At 33.9% G+C, this 22,012-nt stretch overlaps 1 protein-coding gene across 1 annotated transcript; it reads left to right on the forward strand.

Moving 5' to 3' along the window:
• Positions 1–3,028: 3,028 nt before the first annotated feature.
• On the forward strand, positions 3,029–21,485 carry LOC136969003 (alpha-ketoglutarate-dependent taurine dioxygenase-like). The gene is made up of 6 exons (XM_067263073.1): positions 3,029–3,176; positions 5,388–5,517; positions 5,588–5,754; positions 6,238–6,377; positions 20,375–20,530; positions 21,006–21,485. Exons 1-6 carry the CDS (start codon positions 3,053–3,055, stop codon positions 21,192–21,194), a joined length of 906 nt encoding a protein of 301 aa, XP_067119174.1. The 5' UTR covers positions 3,029–3,052; the 3' UTR covers positions 21,195–21,485.
• Positions 21,486–22,012: the final 527 nt, after the last annotated feature.

Consider the following 22,012-nt stretch of genomic DNA (forward strand, 5'->3'; position numbering starts at 1 on the left):
ACCGCCCCTTCCATGAACCGCTCTAATTCAGCCCATTACTAATAAATAAAACCATTGAGCACTAGTAGATAGTCACGAGTTCTCGTTTCACCAAACGGCTGGTTACGTGGACTTTTCTGGGTTTTCTTCACGTGTCTACACAAATAAATAGGTACCCTTCGAGAGACACGTGTGAATTACTTAAACCCACAAGTAACTCGACTTACCCCTATTGTGAGTATGGCCAACCTATCATAAGTGTGTTTACACGTGCAAAATTTTTTTAACTCTTACCGCTCTGTGGACCTTAGAAGGCCATTTCTAGCAAGCCTATTATGGATTCGTTTAGGGCCACAATGGATCGACAGAGTGGAGGGACGGATCCCGACATATCCGGAGGACTATCTCAAAAATTCTTGAATTCGATTTTGGGTCCCAGAACGGTGGACTGCAACTTTAACCGCTCGGCCATCCCGCCGTCTCCGATTGGATTTAAACTCAGATCATTATCCGTGTGATTATCTGTTTCAAAATTATAAACATGACGTAATTTTGATAAATAAGAAACAAAAAATCACTATAAGAAAATCGAAAATTACATTTTCTATGTTTCCTTGCAGTAACGGCAATGTTAAATATTCCATATGCATTAGGGTTGCCACCTAACCGGGTGTGACCCGAAGACTCCGAGTTTTTACTGAGTTATTTCCGGCTCCGGGTTTAATTAGTATTTCTCCGGGTTGTGCAAGAAGGTTCTCGAAGTCGGTTATTCCAGTAGATTAACCGACTTCGAGAACCTTCTACCCACCCCTAACTTTCGCAGGTGTGGGAAATGAAACAACAGAGAGCAGGAGGCCCTCAGAGCAAGTTCCCATTAGTTGAGACACTTTAGGCCGAGACACCTAAGAAGAAAGACGTGCGATCGGTGAGAAACACGTGGAGCAACGAGTACCTCTTTCCTAAAAACTTATTCCTTCTTAAGACCTTCTTATTCTCTAATTTTTTTCTATCTTAATATTAAGTAGGTTAAGAATATAGCCCATTCAAATATTGTTCAGTAATTAATCTTAAGGACGAAAATTTTAAATACCAATATTTTTTAAATGCTGCAAAACACGTAAATGTAGAATTAGACGCCGATAAATTATACGATGACATCTGTCTTTTTAAAAAGATCATTTTTTTCCACCAAATCGCTCGATTTTCCAACTGATAAAAAATGGATAAAAATATTTTCCTCTAATGTGAAATTAACTGAACCACCCAAACTTGTTGTGAGGTTGCAGACGAGGTCCGTAAATCACGAAATTCTTCCATTTAAATTACAACAATAGATTATATAGAAAAGAGAGAGAGAGAGAAAGAAAAAACTCTTGATCTAGACATCGCGACGCAAAATGTAAACAACGAGTGTCGGAACACGTGCCGGAACACGTGCCAAAACACGTGCCAAAACACGTGTTCAAAACGATCCATCTATGTCAAGTGGAAGAGTAGAATTCTGAAACGAAAGTCCATAAATAAATGGAATTATGACATAAAGACTCATAAATAGGTGAAATTCTGACTCGAGTGCTCATAAATAGTCGATCTAAGAAGACAACTTCGGAAGGGGGGACAGTTAATAGATAGAAAACCATCGCGCTTGAATCGTAAAAGTTCCTAGATGACAGAAATCGCAATTAACGGGCTAAATTATGAGTTCGAGTCTTATAAATTTATCAACAGTCTCCGAACACAATGATCAAAAAGACGCCAGATGGACACTCCGAGTCGGACCTTTCCCATGACCCGGGTCGTCCCGAGTTTCGCCTAGAAACAAGGGAAAGACCAATCGGAAAACGGGAAAGGGGATGATGGGCCAATCGGAAATCGGAATAGCGAGCGAAGAACTATAAAAATCGGAATCTCCAAGGTCGGAGAGAGTCTCCTCCGCATCCCGCAAAGAGCCGTGATCTGTGTTGTGTTGTGTCGCCGCCAACGACGTACGACGCCTCAGCACCTCTGCGAGCATCGGTCCAGCGATCTCATCTCGTCCGCCCCGGGGCTTCGACGGAAGGGAAATCCTCGCCACTCCGAAAGACTGTAGAGAAGTGGACTGTCTATTGTGGATGTAAGCATATATGTTATTCAATAAACGGGTTTTCTTATGTAAAACACCTGTCATCATTTGCCTCCTCCGCCACACCCACATGCAAACGTCCCTTAGGCTCATCCTGACACGGGATTAAGTTATCCCCACCAGTCGGCGACCTTACATTGTTGGTAAGATTCTATCGATACCTATAAGTAATACGTACGTGGAACGAATTTTTTCGATTATGGGAAATACCTGAACAGACAACCGTAACAGGATGAGAGTTGAGCTAGTAAAGGCAGAATTATGCGTAACGCTTAATTTTGACATGAGCTGTCGAGAATTTTATGAATTTATAAGAAAGCCAGAAAATGCAGATCTTGTAAAACAGGAAATATACATGGAAAAATCTACATAAGTAAATAATTAATTACACATATACCATTTTGTATCTTGCATATTTTTATATTTATTTGTTTGTATTTATTTTATACGTAAATTGTTATATTTGTTTATTATTAGTTCTTAGTTTTATTAGTTTTTTTTATTAGGAACTACTTTGTGATTATTAGAATTGTATTAAATTTGTAGAAACTTGAAGTTTGAATTTGTTAATTTATATAAATAAAAAAATTGTATATCTATACATATAGGTTTTTTTTTTTTCCTTAAATTATCGTCTCCGGGTGAGACTAAGTTATGAGGTGGCAACCCTAATATGCATATCTTACTCATTAGCAATGGCGCAAATAATTGTACTTTTTTAAATATAATTTTTGTATATTAGCAGTTGTTATATATTATTATCATTTTTAATTCTATACACTAGTAGAAATAGCTATTAGTTCTATACTAATTAATTTGAAAATGCAAATATATAAATATATATATAAACTATAAAAGTATTAATAAAACTTAATTGTATTTTTAATTTATAAATGAATTTTTTAACTTGTAAATCGCCGCCAGGTGGTATCGAAGTTGCTCCACATGTGAATGAAGTCTGCTCGTTCCATAAGGAGAAATTTGACAAAATCCATGAGTTTCTACTCGTTGTCTCCTTTAAAATTAGGTGCGGAAGTAAGAGGAATCGATTTAAAAGTTGATCCTCCTGCTGAAGGTTCGTTTATCAAATCGTTTCTGTGCGCGGTTCTAAAATTATTGAGTCGTAAGCTGGTGTCGTAATTGTCAGACGATCTTATTTTAGAAATAGCAAGTCTTATTTCTCGCATGTAACGATGAATAATCGTTAAATTTGCATGATAAACTATGAAAAAGTCAAATTTGATTAGGAAAAGTAAAATTATTGCCAAAAACCTGACTATAATCACGAGCCTCAAGGAAAAATAGAGCGGTCAAAACAAACTACTCGTCACCCCCTAGCGGAAATTTTTGAAATATTTTGAATAAATTGTCTACCTAAAGCTATTGCGTTAGAGTTATAATATATGAAATTATCATTATTAAGTACGGTTGTACTTTACAATCCATATGACCTACGTCACCACTTCCAGTCTATGTACGAGACCTAGGTAAAAAGAAAGTAGTGTACAGTACAAATGTGAGTACCCTCCATGCAGTAACATGAGAACTCTGAATGAAGAGAGTCCCACCCCAGAATTGTATACTTTCTTTGTACAAGCAAAAAAGTCAAAAGTAACCATACCTGTATATGCAACCCTTCATGAGATAGGGTAGATGTACCAGTTTTGGCCAGTGTACCAGTTCTGGCCAGAAAACAAATTTAACTTAAAAATATAATCACCACATATTCAAATCTGTCCAATGAAACAAACTTTTATTGTTAACTGTTCACACAGTTAACAATAAAAGTTTGTTTCATCTGTGATTATATTTTTAAGTTAAGTTTGTTTTCTGGCCAGAACTGGTACTACACTGGCCAAAACTGGTACATCTACCCTATTTGAGATATTTGCTTCCAAAGATCAGTTTCTTCCATATACCAGTACTATTGTCCAGTGTCATCAAGGCTTGCTATAGCTTGCACCTCAGCCCTCACCATTTGAGTGGGTGCTAACCTCCACACCTTCCTAAAACTATATGACATCAAGTAGGCAATACTTAAACTGTGAATAAGTAAAAAGAAAGGCAAGTAACTCACAATGATGATAAACAGGATGTATCTGATCCACTTGAGGCTTTCAGGATTGCCTCCTATTACACTTCCCACAAATACTACTGAAAGGCAAAAGACCAAATTTCACATCCAAAGAAATCCTCTTGTCCAAGCCTAATTCCTTTTATTCACCATACAACAGTATAACAAGGTCTACAGTTGTGCAAGTATGCCAACAGATATCCATAATTGTAATTTATTTGAAAAAAAATCACAAATAAAAACTACAATCTCCACAAAAAAAATTAATTAAAGGGAAATCAAATTATACTGCCATGCATGTGCTGTGATCAACTCTGTATAATTGAGCATATCTATATGCAAATTTAAAACAACACATCTTTCACAAACAAGATCTTGTACAGGAGTGGAAGTATGTATGACGTAGACTAGGTTGTAGGATTGTAAAATTCCACTTAAATACTAATACAGTATGTGATGATGCACTATAGGCTGTTGTGTTGAATATGCTACTCTTTTGGTTACCTAAGAGCAGCCTAGTACTTAAAAAGACCCTTTCAAGTGCTTGAATGTACTTTGTGAGGATCTTTTTGTTCATATACATCGTGAATTTTTCCAAACCCTCAGTGTAGTTACAAGGTGGTGAGGAACATTCCAACGTATCTGAGTCAGATCTAATCCATGGGAGATCTGAGGATTAACCAAGACTTGGACCTTAGTACCCTCAAAATGGTAGGCTGACATCCTTACCACAGTACATTCACTACTATGGTGACTGATTGATCACCATAGTAGTAAAGGTAGTGTGTTATCTTACAGTTCAGAACTGATGAATTAATGATACACATGTATTGATTCTGCACTTCCTGAAGGTTCAGCGTCACTTAAGCTGGACAGTATTATGAAAGTGTACTTAAAATTCCTGCAGTATTATGAGTGTACTTTCATAATACTGCATCTTTTATAGAAAAAATTGTCAGTAGTATATGCATGAACGTCAGTTCATATATAACATATGCTTAATTTTCTAGCAGTCCACAATCTTAAAGAAATGGGATGTATATAATTAGTGGTCTGGGAGAGTTGCAACTGACTTGCCAGTCTTGCAAAATCATTACTCTGGAAAGCTTTTGAACCAAGAAATTGGAAAACTGATCATCAACCATTAAGAAATGATTTAAATAATTAAATTCTTAAATTTTATTTTGAAACTTTATAAAAATTTCTTTGTAGTAATTAAACAAATTAAAGATGATGTAACAAAGCACCGCATAATAGTATTTCGAGATCAAGGAATTATTGAAGGTAAACGACAAGTGGAAATTAGTAAGTGGTTTGGAGAGCTGGAATCGACATTTTATAAGTAAATAAATTTAATTTTTTGTTTGTTTTATGAAGTCAGAATGATCGATTAAATTGTGTTAATTTTTCAGGCATCCAAACTCTCCAGATCCTGATGTGTTTCGCGTCTCTAATGTCCCTTCCGAAGGCTGTACTAATGTGGGACGTACCGGTTGGCATATCGATGGAAGTTTCATGAGAAATCCATTTTCATATTCTCTTTATCATATAGTGTCTGTTCCAAAGTTAGGAAATACAGGTTTGTTTTAATTTATAAATATTTAAAGAGTTTTTCTTTGCATGTTAATGGAGATGTTCCAGTATGCATCAAACAGTCCATCGATGAATTGTGACATACTAAAATGTGTTTCAATATTCACTGACATATGTATCAGTGCAGAAATCAATGCAGTTTGGCAAGCCCTGATGAAGCAATGCTGTTTCCACAGATATATTATTACCACCATTTTAACTGTCTATCTGTGTTAACCCAAAGTTATTTTGATAAAATAAGCTGGCAAATGCCAATATAGTGCAATTTGTTTCCACCATCTTTTAAGGTGGTGTCTAAGGTTGCCTAACATTCTGGTAAAAGCTTATTTAAGCCGTTCACCAGTGCATCAGCTGTGGATGAGACTGTTGCATACCGGAATATATTCATTATTTTTATGATAATTTTCTCAATTGATATGTGATTCAAATGAGTTTTATGCTAACTGATATTTAATGCTTTATAATGTAGTTTTTCTACCCCTTACCGAATTAATAGAAGGTCTCACCTGTCCACAGAGGCAAAGATGGGAAAGATTATGGATGGTTAGTGATCGTAGAGAAGGAATAATTCATCCATTAATTTATTCTCATCCTATTACTAAAAAGAAGGTAATCATTTATATTATTTAGTTATTTGAATATATGAGGAGCTTATTTTTAAATGGATGTAAACACCAAATTTATGATACTGAACTAATGCTATAATATTACTCATTGCATGCTCTACTGTTTATGTAATAAGTTTGTATACCAAACAGACCCATATAGATTATGAAAAATAGCCTCTAATTTGCATTTTGTTTACAAACAGTCATGTATCCTTTCTACTGTAATTTCAAATGGACATATGTACTAGGGTAAATGGGATCCCGGCTGTTTTTTTAACCTGGGAAATTCTGCAGATTTCTTAAAAGTTTGCTTTTTTCTTTTTTTGTGTTAAGGTTGAGGAAATTTTGCAAATAGAAAGTATAATTAACTCATAAACTGTTAGAATACATTTGTATTTATTAATTTTAAGCCCACTTATTAGTTTTTTAAATTTTTGCTTGTTATGACATCTCACAGATTGTCAATAATCAATATGTATTTGTGGCAGGACTCTGAAAATTCTGTACTTGTCAGAACCTGTAATATCTTGAATAATTGCGCCAATGCTGTCTTAATTTTAACCACGTTTCCACCCACATCCATTGAATTAGAAAGGGCATTTTCAGTAGCGGGACTTTTCATTATTAAAATAACCAGATTGAGTGATCAGAGTATTGACCATCTTTGGTTTTCAAAATCTTATAAAAATTTACAATAATAGTTTGTATTATGTTTTATTTAAAAAACAAAAACTACCTTCTAAGTTAGAAGTTTGATCTAAGTTCATTTTTTCTTTAAATTTTCAACTCAATTCAAAGGCTTTTTCTTTTTGTAAGCAGTTTCCAACAAACTTTAATAAATTTTTTCTATTTGTGAAAATTTCTACATAATTCAAAGGTAATTTTAATATATATTTTACACAGCATTAGTAATATTATGATTTTGGAGGTTGCAGAATGGATTAAATTACTTTTAAAAATGAAAAGTAATTATATCACTCGATTTGAATATATTTTTTATATTTTAAAAATAATTAATTATATCCCGGGATTTCCCAGCATCCGGAGATGTTATTAATCTCACAACATTAGGAGGAAAAGACAAAAGGGATGACTGTCATTATCTCTTTTTCAAATAGTGTTAAATCACAGTTGTTACTTTTTCCACATCACTGTGACTGCAGGGTCGGTACCTCCTTGGTACCTTGTCAGACTGACACCACTGTGTCTTTTCGGATAGACACAGAAACTGGATTGGCTGCAAATTTCATTATGCGAGCAGTCACGCTTGTGTGCTTCCGGATTCAGAATGGAGGCGAAAGGAAATGACCAGAAGAGCTCACAGTAAGTTCGTGAGATGATAAATACCTTAAAATACTCATAAGTCCTAGCTATATCGTTGCGACATAGGTGTGAAAGTTCAGCAACTCACTTCGGAGAGTGATCCTTTTTTGACTTCTTGGGCAGCGGCCAGTGATGATGACTGGAACGGCAGGTCAGAACACACACTTTTCGAAAAAGTTGATGACGACTGCTTTGAATTGTCTTCACCCCCTCCCCTTTTATTAGGGGGCTCCTCCTGGGTTTTTCCCATGACTTTGTTAAGATTTTTAGTATTTTGGGACCAATAGTCAAATGTTTACTTGGTTCCGGGTGACACATTCAATGTGTCACCTTCAATAGGGAAGCAAGTCCGTGGGAACAGGTTTAATCATCTCTTGGATGATTTTTCTCTCAAAAAATTTGTTTGAATAAATTTTTTCGTCAGGCCCGGGCTCACAGAGAGAAGGAGGACTAAAATCAATCAATCAAGCTTATCTCTCATTACATAAACTTCCTCCAGAATAAAATCATGATTGGTCAGATAAAAGAATAAAACAAAAGAGAATGACTAAAAATAGTGAGAGAGAAAAAGGAAGAGAGGAGAGTGAACACAACATCCAGAAAGAAAATCAACTTAAAGAAGAGATCCAAAGCAACAGTAGAGAGCTACACCAGAGGAGAATGTCAAATCTGGAGGAGATAGAGTCAGCAAAAAAAGAGAGATAAGGAAAGAAAAGGATAAGGTGCAAAAAAAAGAAAAGATCTTTGAAGAGAAGACAGCTCTTTTCCTGATATGTTACAGGTTGCAAAGTTCAGGTTTCCCCCTCCATTAGATATCCTGTAGGTTATACATATAGGCTAAGTTTCAAGATCTTCAATATTAATTTTAGACTTAATTTTAATGTTATGTTCAATTTTTATAATAAATTTTCCATTTTTTATTCTTAACTTGGTTTAGTTGATTTATCCTCCTGAGGAGCTCATTCTTGGACTTGAGTGACTTTTACCTTGTGTCTTAAATATCTGTCTTTACTAGTTTAAATTGGAGATGTTTCTCACTCAGTGGCAGGATCCCTACCTGATCTATGGTCTACAAGCCCCTACAGATGGTTGAAAGTGCAAGAGTTTTTAATTATTTTTGGAGACACAAAAATAATAAAAACTCCTACAATGTCTTTTAATTCTTAGACCAAAGCATAGAAATCTAATTGTGTTTTTCTTTCAATATTAATATGTATGATTCAGCATTGACATTCTGATATTTTCCTTAATAACAGTAATAAATTTGGTTGACAATGTTGAAGAATTAACATTTTACTCTGTATATCCGGTTTAAAAAAGATGAAACCAGTCTAAAAGTGTAGAAATCTATGAAATAATGTTAAACTTAATTTAAATTGCACATGCTCTAATATGCAAACTAATAAACAATGTGAACGCTTATGAATACGAATGAAAGGCATGCCGTGACAATTGTTTAGGATCTATGGTCATCTTCATCAACAGTATGAATGCAGTGTAAGACAGAATAAGAGAAATTGCATGAGCTGTTAAGAAAAAATTCATATGCCAGTAAGACTGTTAAAAAAAGTTCACTTAGACAATGTCTTGATCCCCTCTGTATCCATCATGTGTAATAGTGTACTTTTTGCATCCACTTTCCCCTTAAACTGTGAACATAATTAATTGGCAGCCTCATAAATAATATGAGTGTTTGATTATTTCCACAAGCATTTTTCTTTTACTGCTGTCTATTCCTTTGGTAATATCTTGGTTACTCTTAGATTTTTAACAATGGTTAGTGATAATGACTGTTAATTCAGTAAACTCTACAGTCCGTCACTTGCCAGTCTGACACATCCAGGATGTGTCAGACTGGCAAGTGACACATCCAGAAAAGTACATTGCTGCAGAGTGGCACACATGAAATTTTTATATTAGTACTTGGTTTACACAGAGAGCTGATATAAGGTATACTGTTACTTTCTAGGTGCTCATTGCACATGCAGTCAACAAAACAGTCAGAGTTGTGATTAATACGATAAACTAATCTGTGAACCAAGTGCATACATACAAATTCCAGTAATCGAAACCTGCTGCTCCAATATATGTTGGTTTACCGAGACTACTGTATTTTCAATATGACTTTCCAATCAGTTTCACTACATTATAATTTGGTTATCCAATTCTCGAATTAGTGACATTATATTTATAATGAAGGTAAAAAGTTTGCCGAAAGTAGTTTGAGGATTACCTAATGTTAAATGTATCCTATGATCTATTGTCCTAACTGCCAGGAATAATAATACAGTATATGCTGTTCAGTTAGCATTATTTACTTGTTCAGTGAGGGTAAATGTTAACTGACATCAACTAAGACAGCAGACCTGTATTAACAATTTTATTTTCTCTTCATTTGGCAGAAATGTCTTCTATTTTAGAGCCTGTAAAATTTATTACCACTGTTACTAATTTGTGTAGAAATGATATAACTTTTGGATTTCCTTTGCTTTCTTGATAAGTATGGTGACCATTATTTGATATATTTAAGTTTATATCCATGATAGCCAAACTGTGGCCCTTCTAGACCTTACTGCAGTACCTATATGGATCTCTCTGTATATGTATATGAAATACTGATCCAATATATGATGCAGGTCTCACATATTTCTGATGATGCATGATATATATATATATATATATATATATATATATACAGTCAAGATCATTTCAAAGTTGGCATAGCCTATTTTTTTAACTTTGAGTTTATCATCATCTTATCAATATGTAAAAATTGAATTAACCTTAATTTTTTATTAATTAAATTCAACAAAAAATTTTGAAGAAAATATTATATATGTTTTAAAAATTGTAAATTTGTGTTGTTTGGCAAAATCATTTCAAAGTTGATTCAAAATAAAACATTGAGAAAGAGTCAAATCAGAACTTTGTTGGATCACCTTTGGCCTCAATTACATGAAAAAGTCGACTTTGCATACTGTTAAATAATTTATCAATGATATCCTGCCCAATTTCTGACCAAACCTTAAATAATTCTTCTTTGTACAATGATAAAGATTTTTTATGGCTAAGAGGAATACAGCAGTCTAATTTATCCAACAGATGTTCTATTAAATTTATGTCTGGTGACTGTGGTGGCCATTCAAGAACTATCATTTTCATTGAAATATTTTCTGAGAAGCAATGCTGTATGTTTGGGATTATTGTCTTGTTGAAAGACAAATTCATTTTTAGTTCCCATTTTCCTTGCTGATGCCATTAAATTGTCTTCAAGTATCTATTTGTAATCGACTGCTTTCATGCGATCGTGAATTTGAACGATATTGCCCATTCTGAACCCTAAAAAACACCCCTAAGCCATTATGTAAGGTGAGTGTTTTATTGTTCCCACAGTTTTATTTTTATCAAATGCTTGATTTTTGTTTTCCCAAACAAATTTTTGTTGTTTAGCATCTCGCAACTCTCGTTTTGACTCATCAGTCCAAATAACATGCTTCCAAAACTCTAGGGACTTGTCTACAAATTTTTGGCAAAAGCTAGTCTTTTGCCAAAAAAATATATATATTGCTCCTATCATGACAAGATTTTTTTCCAATCCTGGTACATACATTGTATCAAATTAAGCAAGAATCTCTGATGAGATATTCTTAATTTTATTTATACTTTACATTTACAAGACAGTTCAAATTTAAAAAGGTAGTCCATGGGTAAGGTAGACACCTGAAAATGTGTTACTTTAAAAGCAAGGTATGTTGACCAGATCGGAGTTCTTGGTCTATTGTTTTCTTATAGTATGGAGACACTTCAATCTAAACGAATGAGTTAACGTATGCATATCACAGTTTGGACAGAATTTTCACTTTTAATACAACTTTCTAGAGAAATTACCAGTACTGGTACTAAATAAAGAAATCACCTCTAAGTCTTTGGATTTCCAATTTTATTTGAATGTAGTAATTGAACTAACATTTTTGATTCTTTATCCAGAATCTGCTTCAGGTTCTTATAGTTCCAATTGTGGAATGCCATGAAATTTGAACGTTTCAAATAAAAATTTCTTGAATCAATTAAATGCATTGATGGTACAGATTTGAATGATAGTATCCTATAAAGAAATCTTTCTAGACGGACCACATCAGATCCTTGGAGACACTCGAAATTTACAAGGCAAGCTAATTGGGGAACTGTATAAACTATCTTCCAATGACGGCACACCACTGAAATGAATGTGTAACTTAAAAATTCAGCAACAAGTTGCTATTTTGAAACGTTCAAAATTCATGGCATTCCACAATTGGAACTATAAGAACCTGAAGCAGATTCTGGATAAAGAACCAAAAACGTTAGTTCAATTACTACATTCAAACAGAACCGGAAATCAAAAGGCTTAGAGGTGATTTCTTTATTCACTTTGAATTTCAAAATAGTCGTACTTCAAACTAATTGAATTCCTTAACATGTGAATCTCTTTATCCCCGGCCAGGTCAAAAGTACAGTTACAAACTAATGGAATTTCGAACTATCCAAGTTCGAATTAATGAGAATTTCCCATAATAATATATGTTTAACTATGCTTCATATATACGGGATTTTTTTGAAAATAATGCACCAGAGGATGCTTCCATGCATAGGAGGTATGTATGCAACGTGTGGGACACAGTTGGGGAACATATAATTTACAGTTTAACTTGTCATAATTCATAATCATCAAAGTATATTGTATAGTTATTAAATGAATCAGTGGCGTGCCGTGACATTTGATGATAGGGAAGCTGTGTTTCTGTAAGAAGCCGACTTTCAGGGGCAATCAGTTAATTGCGCGTCAGTGATGGTCTAGGGTCCATTCGTACGTGCGAATGACAAAAATAAACAATTTATGTACTTTAATTCTAAAATACAAATAATACATACATAATACAATTATAGAAAAACTTGTTTCTTTTTTTTATTTTCTATAAATTAACTCTATTCGGCGATGTTTTCCCGCAAAGTCGTTAATTACTTTATCATAAAAGTCACTCGTCGTTGATTCCATCAACGTATTTAAAAGTTCTTTTTCTATAGAAAGCAACGCTAGTGACGACAATCTTTCCTCCGACTGAGTGTTCCTGGCGAATGTATGAATTCGCTTCATTGTTGAAAAACTACGCTCAACAGACGCACTGGTAGATGGTATTGTAAAAATTAATGATATTAAACCATATAATTCTATTAGTACGTCTTTGTTTAGGTCATCATTAATTATAATATTTTTTATGTCTAAGAGTGACTTGCCAATATAGTCCGGACACGAATATAAATATTGCAATTCACTACGTAATTTACATAAATTAAAAAATTCTCCATAAAATTTACGTAAAGCATTAAAACTCTCTTCGGGAAATTGTTTTTCATAATATTTAAAATTATTAAAATCTAAAAGTGATAAAAATTCTAGAGATTTTATGTCGGCAAATCTGTCAATACAATTTTGTATCAATGTATCCATTATTTCATAAAACAGACGTCTATATAAATCCTTTTTAGACTCAATATCAGTATGTCTCATTCCTCTTTTTGGTTGAATTTCTAAAAAAGTTTCATCTTTTTTCAAAGCGTCCCAAATCAAATCAAAATCATTTCTTTTCTGTCGTAAAAAATCAATAAAGTGATTTATTCTAGTAATACAATATGCTATATTAAAATTTTTTTTTGTAATATATCAAAAAGGATATCTGAATGTGCAAATATTTGATGAAAAACTAGTAATAAAAAGTGAAAATCAAAATCTATTAAATAATGGTATAATCCTCTTGCGGCAATTGTAGTATCAGAATCCCATTGTTCTGGACTTTCAACCATATTCAACAACAAAAGTTTTAATTCTTCTTTATACTCCATAACGCAGTTTACAATCCTGCTATTGTAATTCCATCTAATAGGTGTGGCTGAAGGAAAACGCTTATTGACTTCTAGGTCTAAGGCGTGAGATCTTTTAGAAGATTTAGAAAAAAATGAAGAAAATCCTGTCATAGTTTGAAAAAATATTTTACATTCTTTTATATATCCAACAGATTGAGAGAAAACTAGGTTCAATCTGTGAGCATAACAGTGTACGAAAATAGCATGTTTGGATATTTCTTTAATTTTAGCTCGGACACCATTATGTTGTCCGGCCATTACGGCAGCACCGTCGTATGTTTGTGCCACTAATTTTTTAGTGCATTGAAATTCGTCTAAGTAACTCTTAATGTGAGTGAATAACGAATTTGCGTCTCTGTTCTCACTCACATCAGTAAAGCCCACAAATCTTTCTTCGACGTTACCGTTTTCTTTCACGTAACGAAATACAGTCGACATCTGGGCTCTGTGGCTAATGTCCGTTGTTTCATCTACAATTATAGCAACAAATTTTGCGTTTTCAATTTCTTTTTTAATTTCTTGCAATAAAACGTTTCCTAACGAATTAACGAGCTCATTTTGAATTTTGTTCGATAAGCCAGTAAAAACTGTAGACTTCTCTAAATGCATTTTTAATTGATTATCTGACGTACTTAATAAAGAAACGAGTTCAATATAATTACCTCTGTTATTAGATTCAATACATTCCCTATGCCCTCTAAATGCCAATTCTTGCTTTGCTAAAAAGCATGTAATATCTATTAATTTAGATACAATATATCTATTAGCCGTAACTATCTTGTTATAATTTTCAATATTAATTTTATATTGTTTACTAATGTTAAATTCTATTCTATTTTGATTTCCAAATTGCTTCAATTTTACGAAAGAATCGATGTGACATTTACGATTTTCGTGTCTTTTTCTAGCTTTACTCAAATTATTTAAATCGTCAAAGCCATTCTTATTCCACACACTAATTTCATTTGAAAATAATAGGCAAGGCCAACAAAACAATTTTTGCATTTTTATGCATCCACAAAGCCATTTTACGTCTTGATAAATTTTATCGTGAAAATGTCGAACAAATTTTTTTGTCGAAGTACTTATATTTAATTTAGGCGTTGGTCTTTCTCTTTTAATAATGGCTTCTTTTTCATTATATTGTCTTGAGCCAAAACTTTTTTTAAGTAAATTTTCAATATCACAATTACAGTTTAAATCGCTAGCCATGATATAAGGGCTAAAATTAAAAATAAAATTATTAAAACTTACTTAGTAAAATAAAATTTGTGATGGATATACAATTATACATACCTGGTACAAAATATTCAATTGTATGAATATACTTTTGCGAAGAAACGTATATAAAAATAACATAAAATATTGTTTATTTTTAAATATTTAAACAATCCACTGAGTTAAAATTGCTCCCTGCGAGTGGCTCACGAATGGAAACAGAGACGATTTTGGTAGGTGTACAGTGAATGCATGCATGACAAATCCCGAGGGTGCCGATACCGGTCAATGTCAAATGCCTCTTTTGTCGCATCACTAGTATATCTCAAAGGACGCGACAGGGCCGTTGTAAATTTTAAACGTTTCTCACCATAGATGTAAATATGTTAAACTTAATAGTCATTTGTTTTCTAACTACTGCAATTCGTTTTAGTACCAGGTGTACACGGAAATCAGTTCCCCACTGTACTGAGCTAGTAATTGCTTCGGTTAAGCTTTTGTTTAAGTCAGCAGGGTTTTACTTATGTCACCATTCCCTAATCTCTTAATTATTTAACTACTTCTTAGTAGAAATAACTCGAAACCAGTTACTTTGTACTCGAATATCTGTAGTCTTGGGAAAAAAGTGGAAAGAAATTTTTATGACAACCGATACTTAGATCGTACATTTAAGGAAAATAAATTCTAGAGCTTTTTTTGTACCATTGTACGTCTCATTCATTAAATTTGGTTGTAAATAATGATGCCAAAGTAACAGTTAATTTTTTAACATTATACAAGAATTGTACACGTTTTTTCTGCATTCCCTTACAGATGGGACATACTATAATCGTAATATCACCGGTTTAACATTGAAACCCGTAAGTAATATAAGATGGGAGAGCGGAATAAATATATCAAATATTTTAATGGATTTTTTTAAACTCCTGTCAACTATACAGAACTATCATAAAAACATGCCAGTAAACTCCTATCGGTTGGGTTAAGTTATAAATCTAGTCTAGGGTGGGCAACCTTTTTTATAACACGGGCCAGAATAAATTTTACGTTTTTCCGCGGGCCGTAGTAGTTAATTGACGCCTTTTTGTGACTCGTAATTTTTTTAGTCTGCAAATATGAAATAAATAAATAAAAAGTTTATACTACATTTATTTCTCTTATCGTTTTCGAAAATTACAAAGAATTGGAAAATTAACTATTAATTAGTTATTTTTCCAATTTAATAATCTATTAAAGATCTCGCGGGCCGGATAGAAACTTTTCGCGAGCCGTAGCTGGCCCGCGGGCCGGGGTTGCCCGCCGTTGATCTAGTCTACTCGTGATTCACGTAATCGGGCGAGAGCGGCCGAATATCTAGCAGGCAGGCGGCTAAACAGCCCACAACCGGTCCGGGATATAAAGTTAGAAGCTTTATGTGTGAAGCATCCACCAGCTAAACCGGGTGACGTTGGTGCTCTGTAAAGTGCATGCGCCAATGCCTATAATCTGGCTGCTTGGAAGTTGACAGGCAGGTGGCTAACAGCCCACAACCGCTCCGGGATATAAAGCTGTACTCTTTACGAGTGTGTCGCTTACCCGGTTTAGCCGGGTGAGCTAAACCGGGTGAGGTTGGTGCACTGTAAACCGCATGTGCTAATGCCTATATAATCTGGCTGATTAGAGACTGACCCGGTTTCGACATTCCTTCCGCCACCGAATTATTCGAATATACAATAGCAATCTTATCGTTTTTTTTTCACATGTAGTATAGAAATTTGTAAAAGATACATAATGCAGTTATAATAAAATATTAATTTTAATTAATTCAAAGTACGTTAAAATATGAAAATTTATATTTTATAAAATTCAAGGGAAAGTCATTGGAAGGTGGAATCAGCGCTTCCATCGCTTCCAATGACGGCACACCACTGAAATGAATGTGTAACTTAAAAATTCAGCAACAAGTTGCATAACTTCCCCGGCTTCGGAAGGTTAGCAACACACACTTTTGTTATATTCCATTCACCCAAAGCTATGTTGGTTTTTTACTCCCACCTTTTCAGAAAAATTTCTTAGGATACTTTTCTGTATTATGTAATAACAGCCAGCAACTCAAATTGACAATTTCCTGAAGTAATGACTTAACTGATTTGAATGAAATTTTGCACATTAATAGAAGCAATAAAAAGATATGTCATTATGGAGGCCGAATTTTAAAATTTGGCCAAGAATGGGAGAGTTTCAGGATCAAAAGTCACCCCCAGGTAAAGTTATTAGAAAATTTTGCATTGTAAAAACAAACAAATGAACACATGCTACCCAACATTTGAAAAATGGTGAAGTTCTTGCTAAATATTTTTGCATACTGATCATATATACCTTAACCTGTATACATTAATGTATTCTACCTTGCACATTTATTATGAAAGTATCAAAAGTAAGAATTTGCTGCTTATATAGAGTGACAAGTCACTTTAATTTAGCATTTCCTAATCTAACATGAGTTTGCAAACCCATCGCTGTGCTTCAGTCAGGGACAAAGTTCTAGTATTATGTGAAATCCTGCAGTTATTGTACAGTTAATTACAGCGATTAACGGCTAAAGTGGGAAAAAACATTTCCCATTTTTCGGTATTTCTACTTCTCATGGGGCTGATAAATAAAGAACAAGTAAACATTTAGTCAATCGTTCAAAATTGTCAACATTACCCACTTGTTGATGCATGAGAAAGTCAAAAGTTAAAACAGTTCCATGATGAAAGGAGATGAAATCCAATGTGGAATCAAGAGATCGAATTCCCATGCCGGATGGGGATATAACGGCCACACGCCCAACCTTCAGGATGGACAGTTCGAGAATGGAGAGATCTCCAACAGAAGCCATAGACCATGGGCCATCCCACAATACTCCAGGCAGAGACTCTGCCATAGTAGCAGAGGATGACCAAGACTCCCGTCCCGCCATACTCCATACAGATACTCTCTTCAATGCCATAATTCAAGGCTAGTTTGCCCTTCTCCATACAAAGACCGACAACAACCGAATACTACGAGAGGTCAACGATCATCTACTTAATAGAGGTATTTAGGAATTGTAAACTCTTTCTTTTGACCAACATAGATTAATAAGTTAGCAATTATATATAGCCCATGAAATACATCGCATAGATATCAGATCATACATTTATGCTTGTGCCTACATTAAAGTGACCAGATATGTTAGGTTGAAATGCGGGACGCTGCTGTGTTGTGGGAGCTAAAAATGGGGTGGACCTCCGACATACATATATATAATAATAATAACTAATTCATTAATAAATAATTTAGTAGAAAAATATATAAATACATAAATGCATAAATAAACTTAAAAATAACTCTTTATAGAAAAAAAATTTTTTTTCACAACTCAATGGCACTGTTTGTATATCTGTCATGGTATGCATATAATGGCCACTAGGGGTGCCTCTAGCTATTATTTAAATTAATAATAAATTCAGTATATTATTATTGCAATAGAAATTTGTTATTGAATTATTGATATGAATTTATTATTTATACCACGGAATGACACCGTTGCTGCTGGAATGCCCACTACAGGGCGTCCCAGGATGTCCCTACTAGTAAAAGAAAATGACAACTTTGTGCTCTTGACAACTTGCGAACATGTTGAAAATGTTATATGACCAAATGCGGGACACTTTCTGGGACAGTGTTCAATGCGGGACTAACAACCCAAATCCGGGACAGTCCTGCACAATCCAGGACGTTGCTCACCTTAGCCTACATATTCCTGTAATCATAGCTAGTTACTGTAAATCACTTTATTTTTACATTAAATTTATTGTTTAGTTAATCTGGTATTTTCAATTGTTTGAACTGGTCACCAGACACCGTATCAACTTATCCATGGCTCTCCATACTCAATATAAAGCCCTCCAATAACCGCTAGAATGTACAAGAATCGCAAGTTAAGACACGATACTTCTTAACTGGTGTCAGAGAAAAAAGAATCCAACTTGAGATCTTACATTCTCATGTCAAAATACAGAAAAAGCCATCCAGTGACAGTGAGTGGTCTTCACCAGGCCACTGCTGATAAAAGAGGTTTAAATTGGTATCCATCGCCCCAAGGCTTCTCACAATTACTTTGTCATACCATAATAAAATAACTGTATGGTGTACCTTAATGATTACTTATCATGATGATTTACACTCTAAATTATTTTTCCCTCGACAGTATCCTATATAGCAGGGGTGGCCAACAAGTCGATCGCCAAGCCAATTTTGGTCGATCTCTAGCGATGTCTTGACTTAATGTATTATATTTGTAACCGAACGCAACTGTATGCATGCAGTTATGACTCGACTCATAAGCAGTGAGTGCACTTTGTACTGAAACAGTGTATAAACATAGTATGTATTTCACACTTCCCCCTCCCCACTTAGACTATGCCTATGACAACAAGTCGATCGCGACACATTTTTACGATAAAAAGTAGATCTTATGTGCACAAAAGTTGGCCACCCCTGCTATATAGTACATACGTATGTGCTATGTGTGAAAGCATCCTCTGATACACTATTTTTGAATATCCTTGTATGTGTAAATATGCTTACAGAACCCATCTTATAATTCTACATATTTAATGTTACTTTTGTTCTGATGTATGATTACAAATGATGTTATACAAAATATTATTTATACAATATGGTAAAGTGTTTCTGCTTCGCTGAAACTGCTGCACCTAGATTTGCATGCTAATCTTTGCACCTCCTTAGTGAAAATATTTGGGGAGGAGCTAAAAAGTATTTATTTTTGTATGCATTTGGAGTAGAAGCAAATTTATAGTGGGAAGAAAAGGAGCAGAGGGAAATGCTTAATCTGTCTAGCAGAATAAGATTAGTTGGGAGCTAGCAGAGTTCAGAGTGGTACAATGATAAAATCCATGCATGTTTCTGTCACTCCTGAGAATAGTTCAGAAAGCCCAAATATACTAGAGTATTAGGGAATATTTTGTCTTGATGTGAAAAAGCAGCAGAGAACTGAACATTCAAAACAATATTACTGTAAATTAGGAAAAATATATATGCTATAAAGTATAAATTAAGTTTTTAATGTATCAAAAACTATTATGTAAAGTTGTAATATAATCTGATATTTATATGTTTGAGAAGCTTGAAAATGTCCACGTATACATCATCGTGACTTTCTCCTTCCTTACATAACTAAGGGTAAATACAGATGGAGTGATTTTTGTCAAGTCAGCCATTGATTTGACAACACCTAGCTGCATGTATGGTAGAGTCAGAAGGCTAGTAGTTTCAGCCATGTTGATGTTGTGTTCAAATATTCATATATGCCAGTATGGAACAAAATGTGAACTCGACAACTTCACCATCCATTAGTTATGTGGAAAGCACAAGATGAACAGAGCATTATGCTGTACGTGTCTTGTTTCATTTAATTGCATAAGTTATACATTGAGTTGACTTGACAAAAACTGCTTCATCTATGTTCATCTGCTTCTATGTTTTAATTATACATATCAATAATTAAGTTAACTTTAATTTTATTAGGTACTGTGCTTTCATCTTGGAATGACAGAAAGTTTCGTTTGGAATTACAAAACAGATATATGCACGATGACAAGTGAAGAAGAAACTGTGCAGATACTGAAAGAAATATACAGAGAATGCGTGAAGAATGACGGAGCTCTTCAATATTCTCATAAAGTGAGATATTATTAATGATTTCATAATCTTTTGTATTAACTGTGATATAGATTTGAGAATGGGATAAGGCAATGTAATGCATGGGCAAAATGCCCTTTCTTGGGAAACAGACCTCTATTTTGGTATTAGACACATGAAAATGCCAAAATCTTCATGCAGCCAGCTGTATGTTTTGGCTCACAAGTAACAATTTGTCTTTGTGCAGGAATATATCTCACACATGGGTATAGTCATCATCATCATCATTGACAAAATATGATGCCATTTACTTCTGATATGACCTTTTTCTCAGATTCCCACTTTTGTGAGATCCTGGTCTAACATATTTAAATCAATCTGAAGTTCTTAGATGTTTACAATTATAAATCACCTAAACTTTTGTTGGGCATCTCTGTTTTTAAAACTCAAATTTATGAATTTATGTAAAAACAATATACATAAAACATAATTTAAATTCCATTATCTTTTGATTTAGTGGACACAGGGAGATTTCATCATATCCGACAATCTGGCAGTGGGACATGAGGCGAGTCCGCAAACTCAGTTCCCCGTATCCGAAGTGGGACTGAGGGTAATGCACCGAACGACAGTGAGAGGGAAGTCAACACCCACAAAGGAATATTCTATCCAGAGTGTAGTTTGTACATGTGGGAAATGTAGATAATGTTCTTAAAGTGTACCAAATCTCAGAATTTGCAATATTGATTTATGCATTGTATAGTAACCAAATGTTTAAAAAAAGTTACAAATTCTATAAGATAGGCTTTTGACAAAAGATTTAAAGCAAAAATAAGCTAATTATAGAAAGGAATTATGTAATTCTTTATATATGAATTATAGCTCTCGAAAGCTTGTTCTATAATTCCTTTAAAATAGTTTGTATTTTAATATTTTCATGCATGAACTGAAATAATTTATTAAACAAATTCCAATGAATAAAGTACAAATTAAGTTATATTACTAGTTTGCATGTTATTAACATATATTACCTGTAGTATCTAGTGTAGGGGTGAGCAATCTTTCAGATAATCAAAATATCAACACATTATCTACATTAAATGCTTATTTCAGGTCGCCAGCTGTTCAAATTTATCTTGAAGAAACATTTTTGTTCTTACAAGGACAGCTTCAGCTTCCTATTGAGTATTAATCACTTAAAACTAAATTCAAACTTTTCGACCATTTTTGAGGATTGAATGATATTTAAAATTACACATTTTCATTCTAAATTTGTAAAAACAAACTCTGCATATGCAGTATTAATCTTGCTTCTCAGCAGCTAAAACTAAATCAACATATATACACATGTTCTAGAAACCCAATAAATTTTTACAAAATGTAAACAGGGTGATTATAATTAAAGTTCTGAAGTAAGAACCACTGGTCAGATTGATTTGACATTTTGCAGAATACCTGTGAAGCAATGGAATTCTGTTTGGTGAAGAAAATAATTTAAAAATTTATCACTGGGGGGACAATTTG

Source organism: Centruroides vittatus, unplaced genomic scaffold (genome assembly GCF_030686945.1).
Source record: "Centruroides vittatus isolate TY-2023 unplaced genomic scaffold, ASM3068694v2 contig_1683, whole genome shotgun sequence".
NCBI classification, from domain to species: Eukaryota; Metazoa; Arthropoda; class Arachnida; order Scorpiones; family Buthidae; genus Centruroides; species Centruroides vittatus.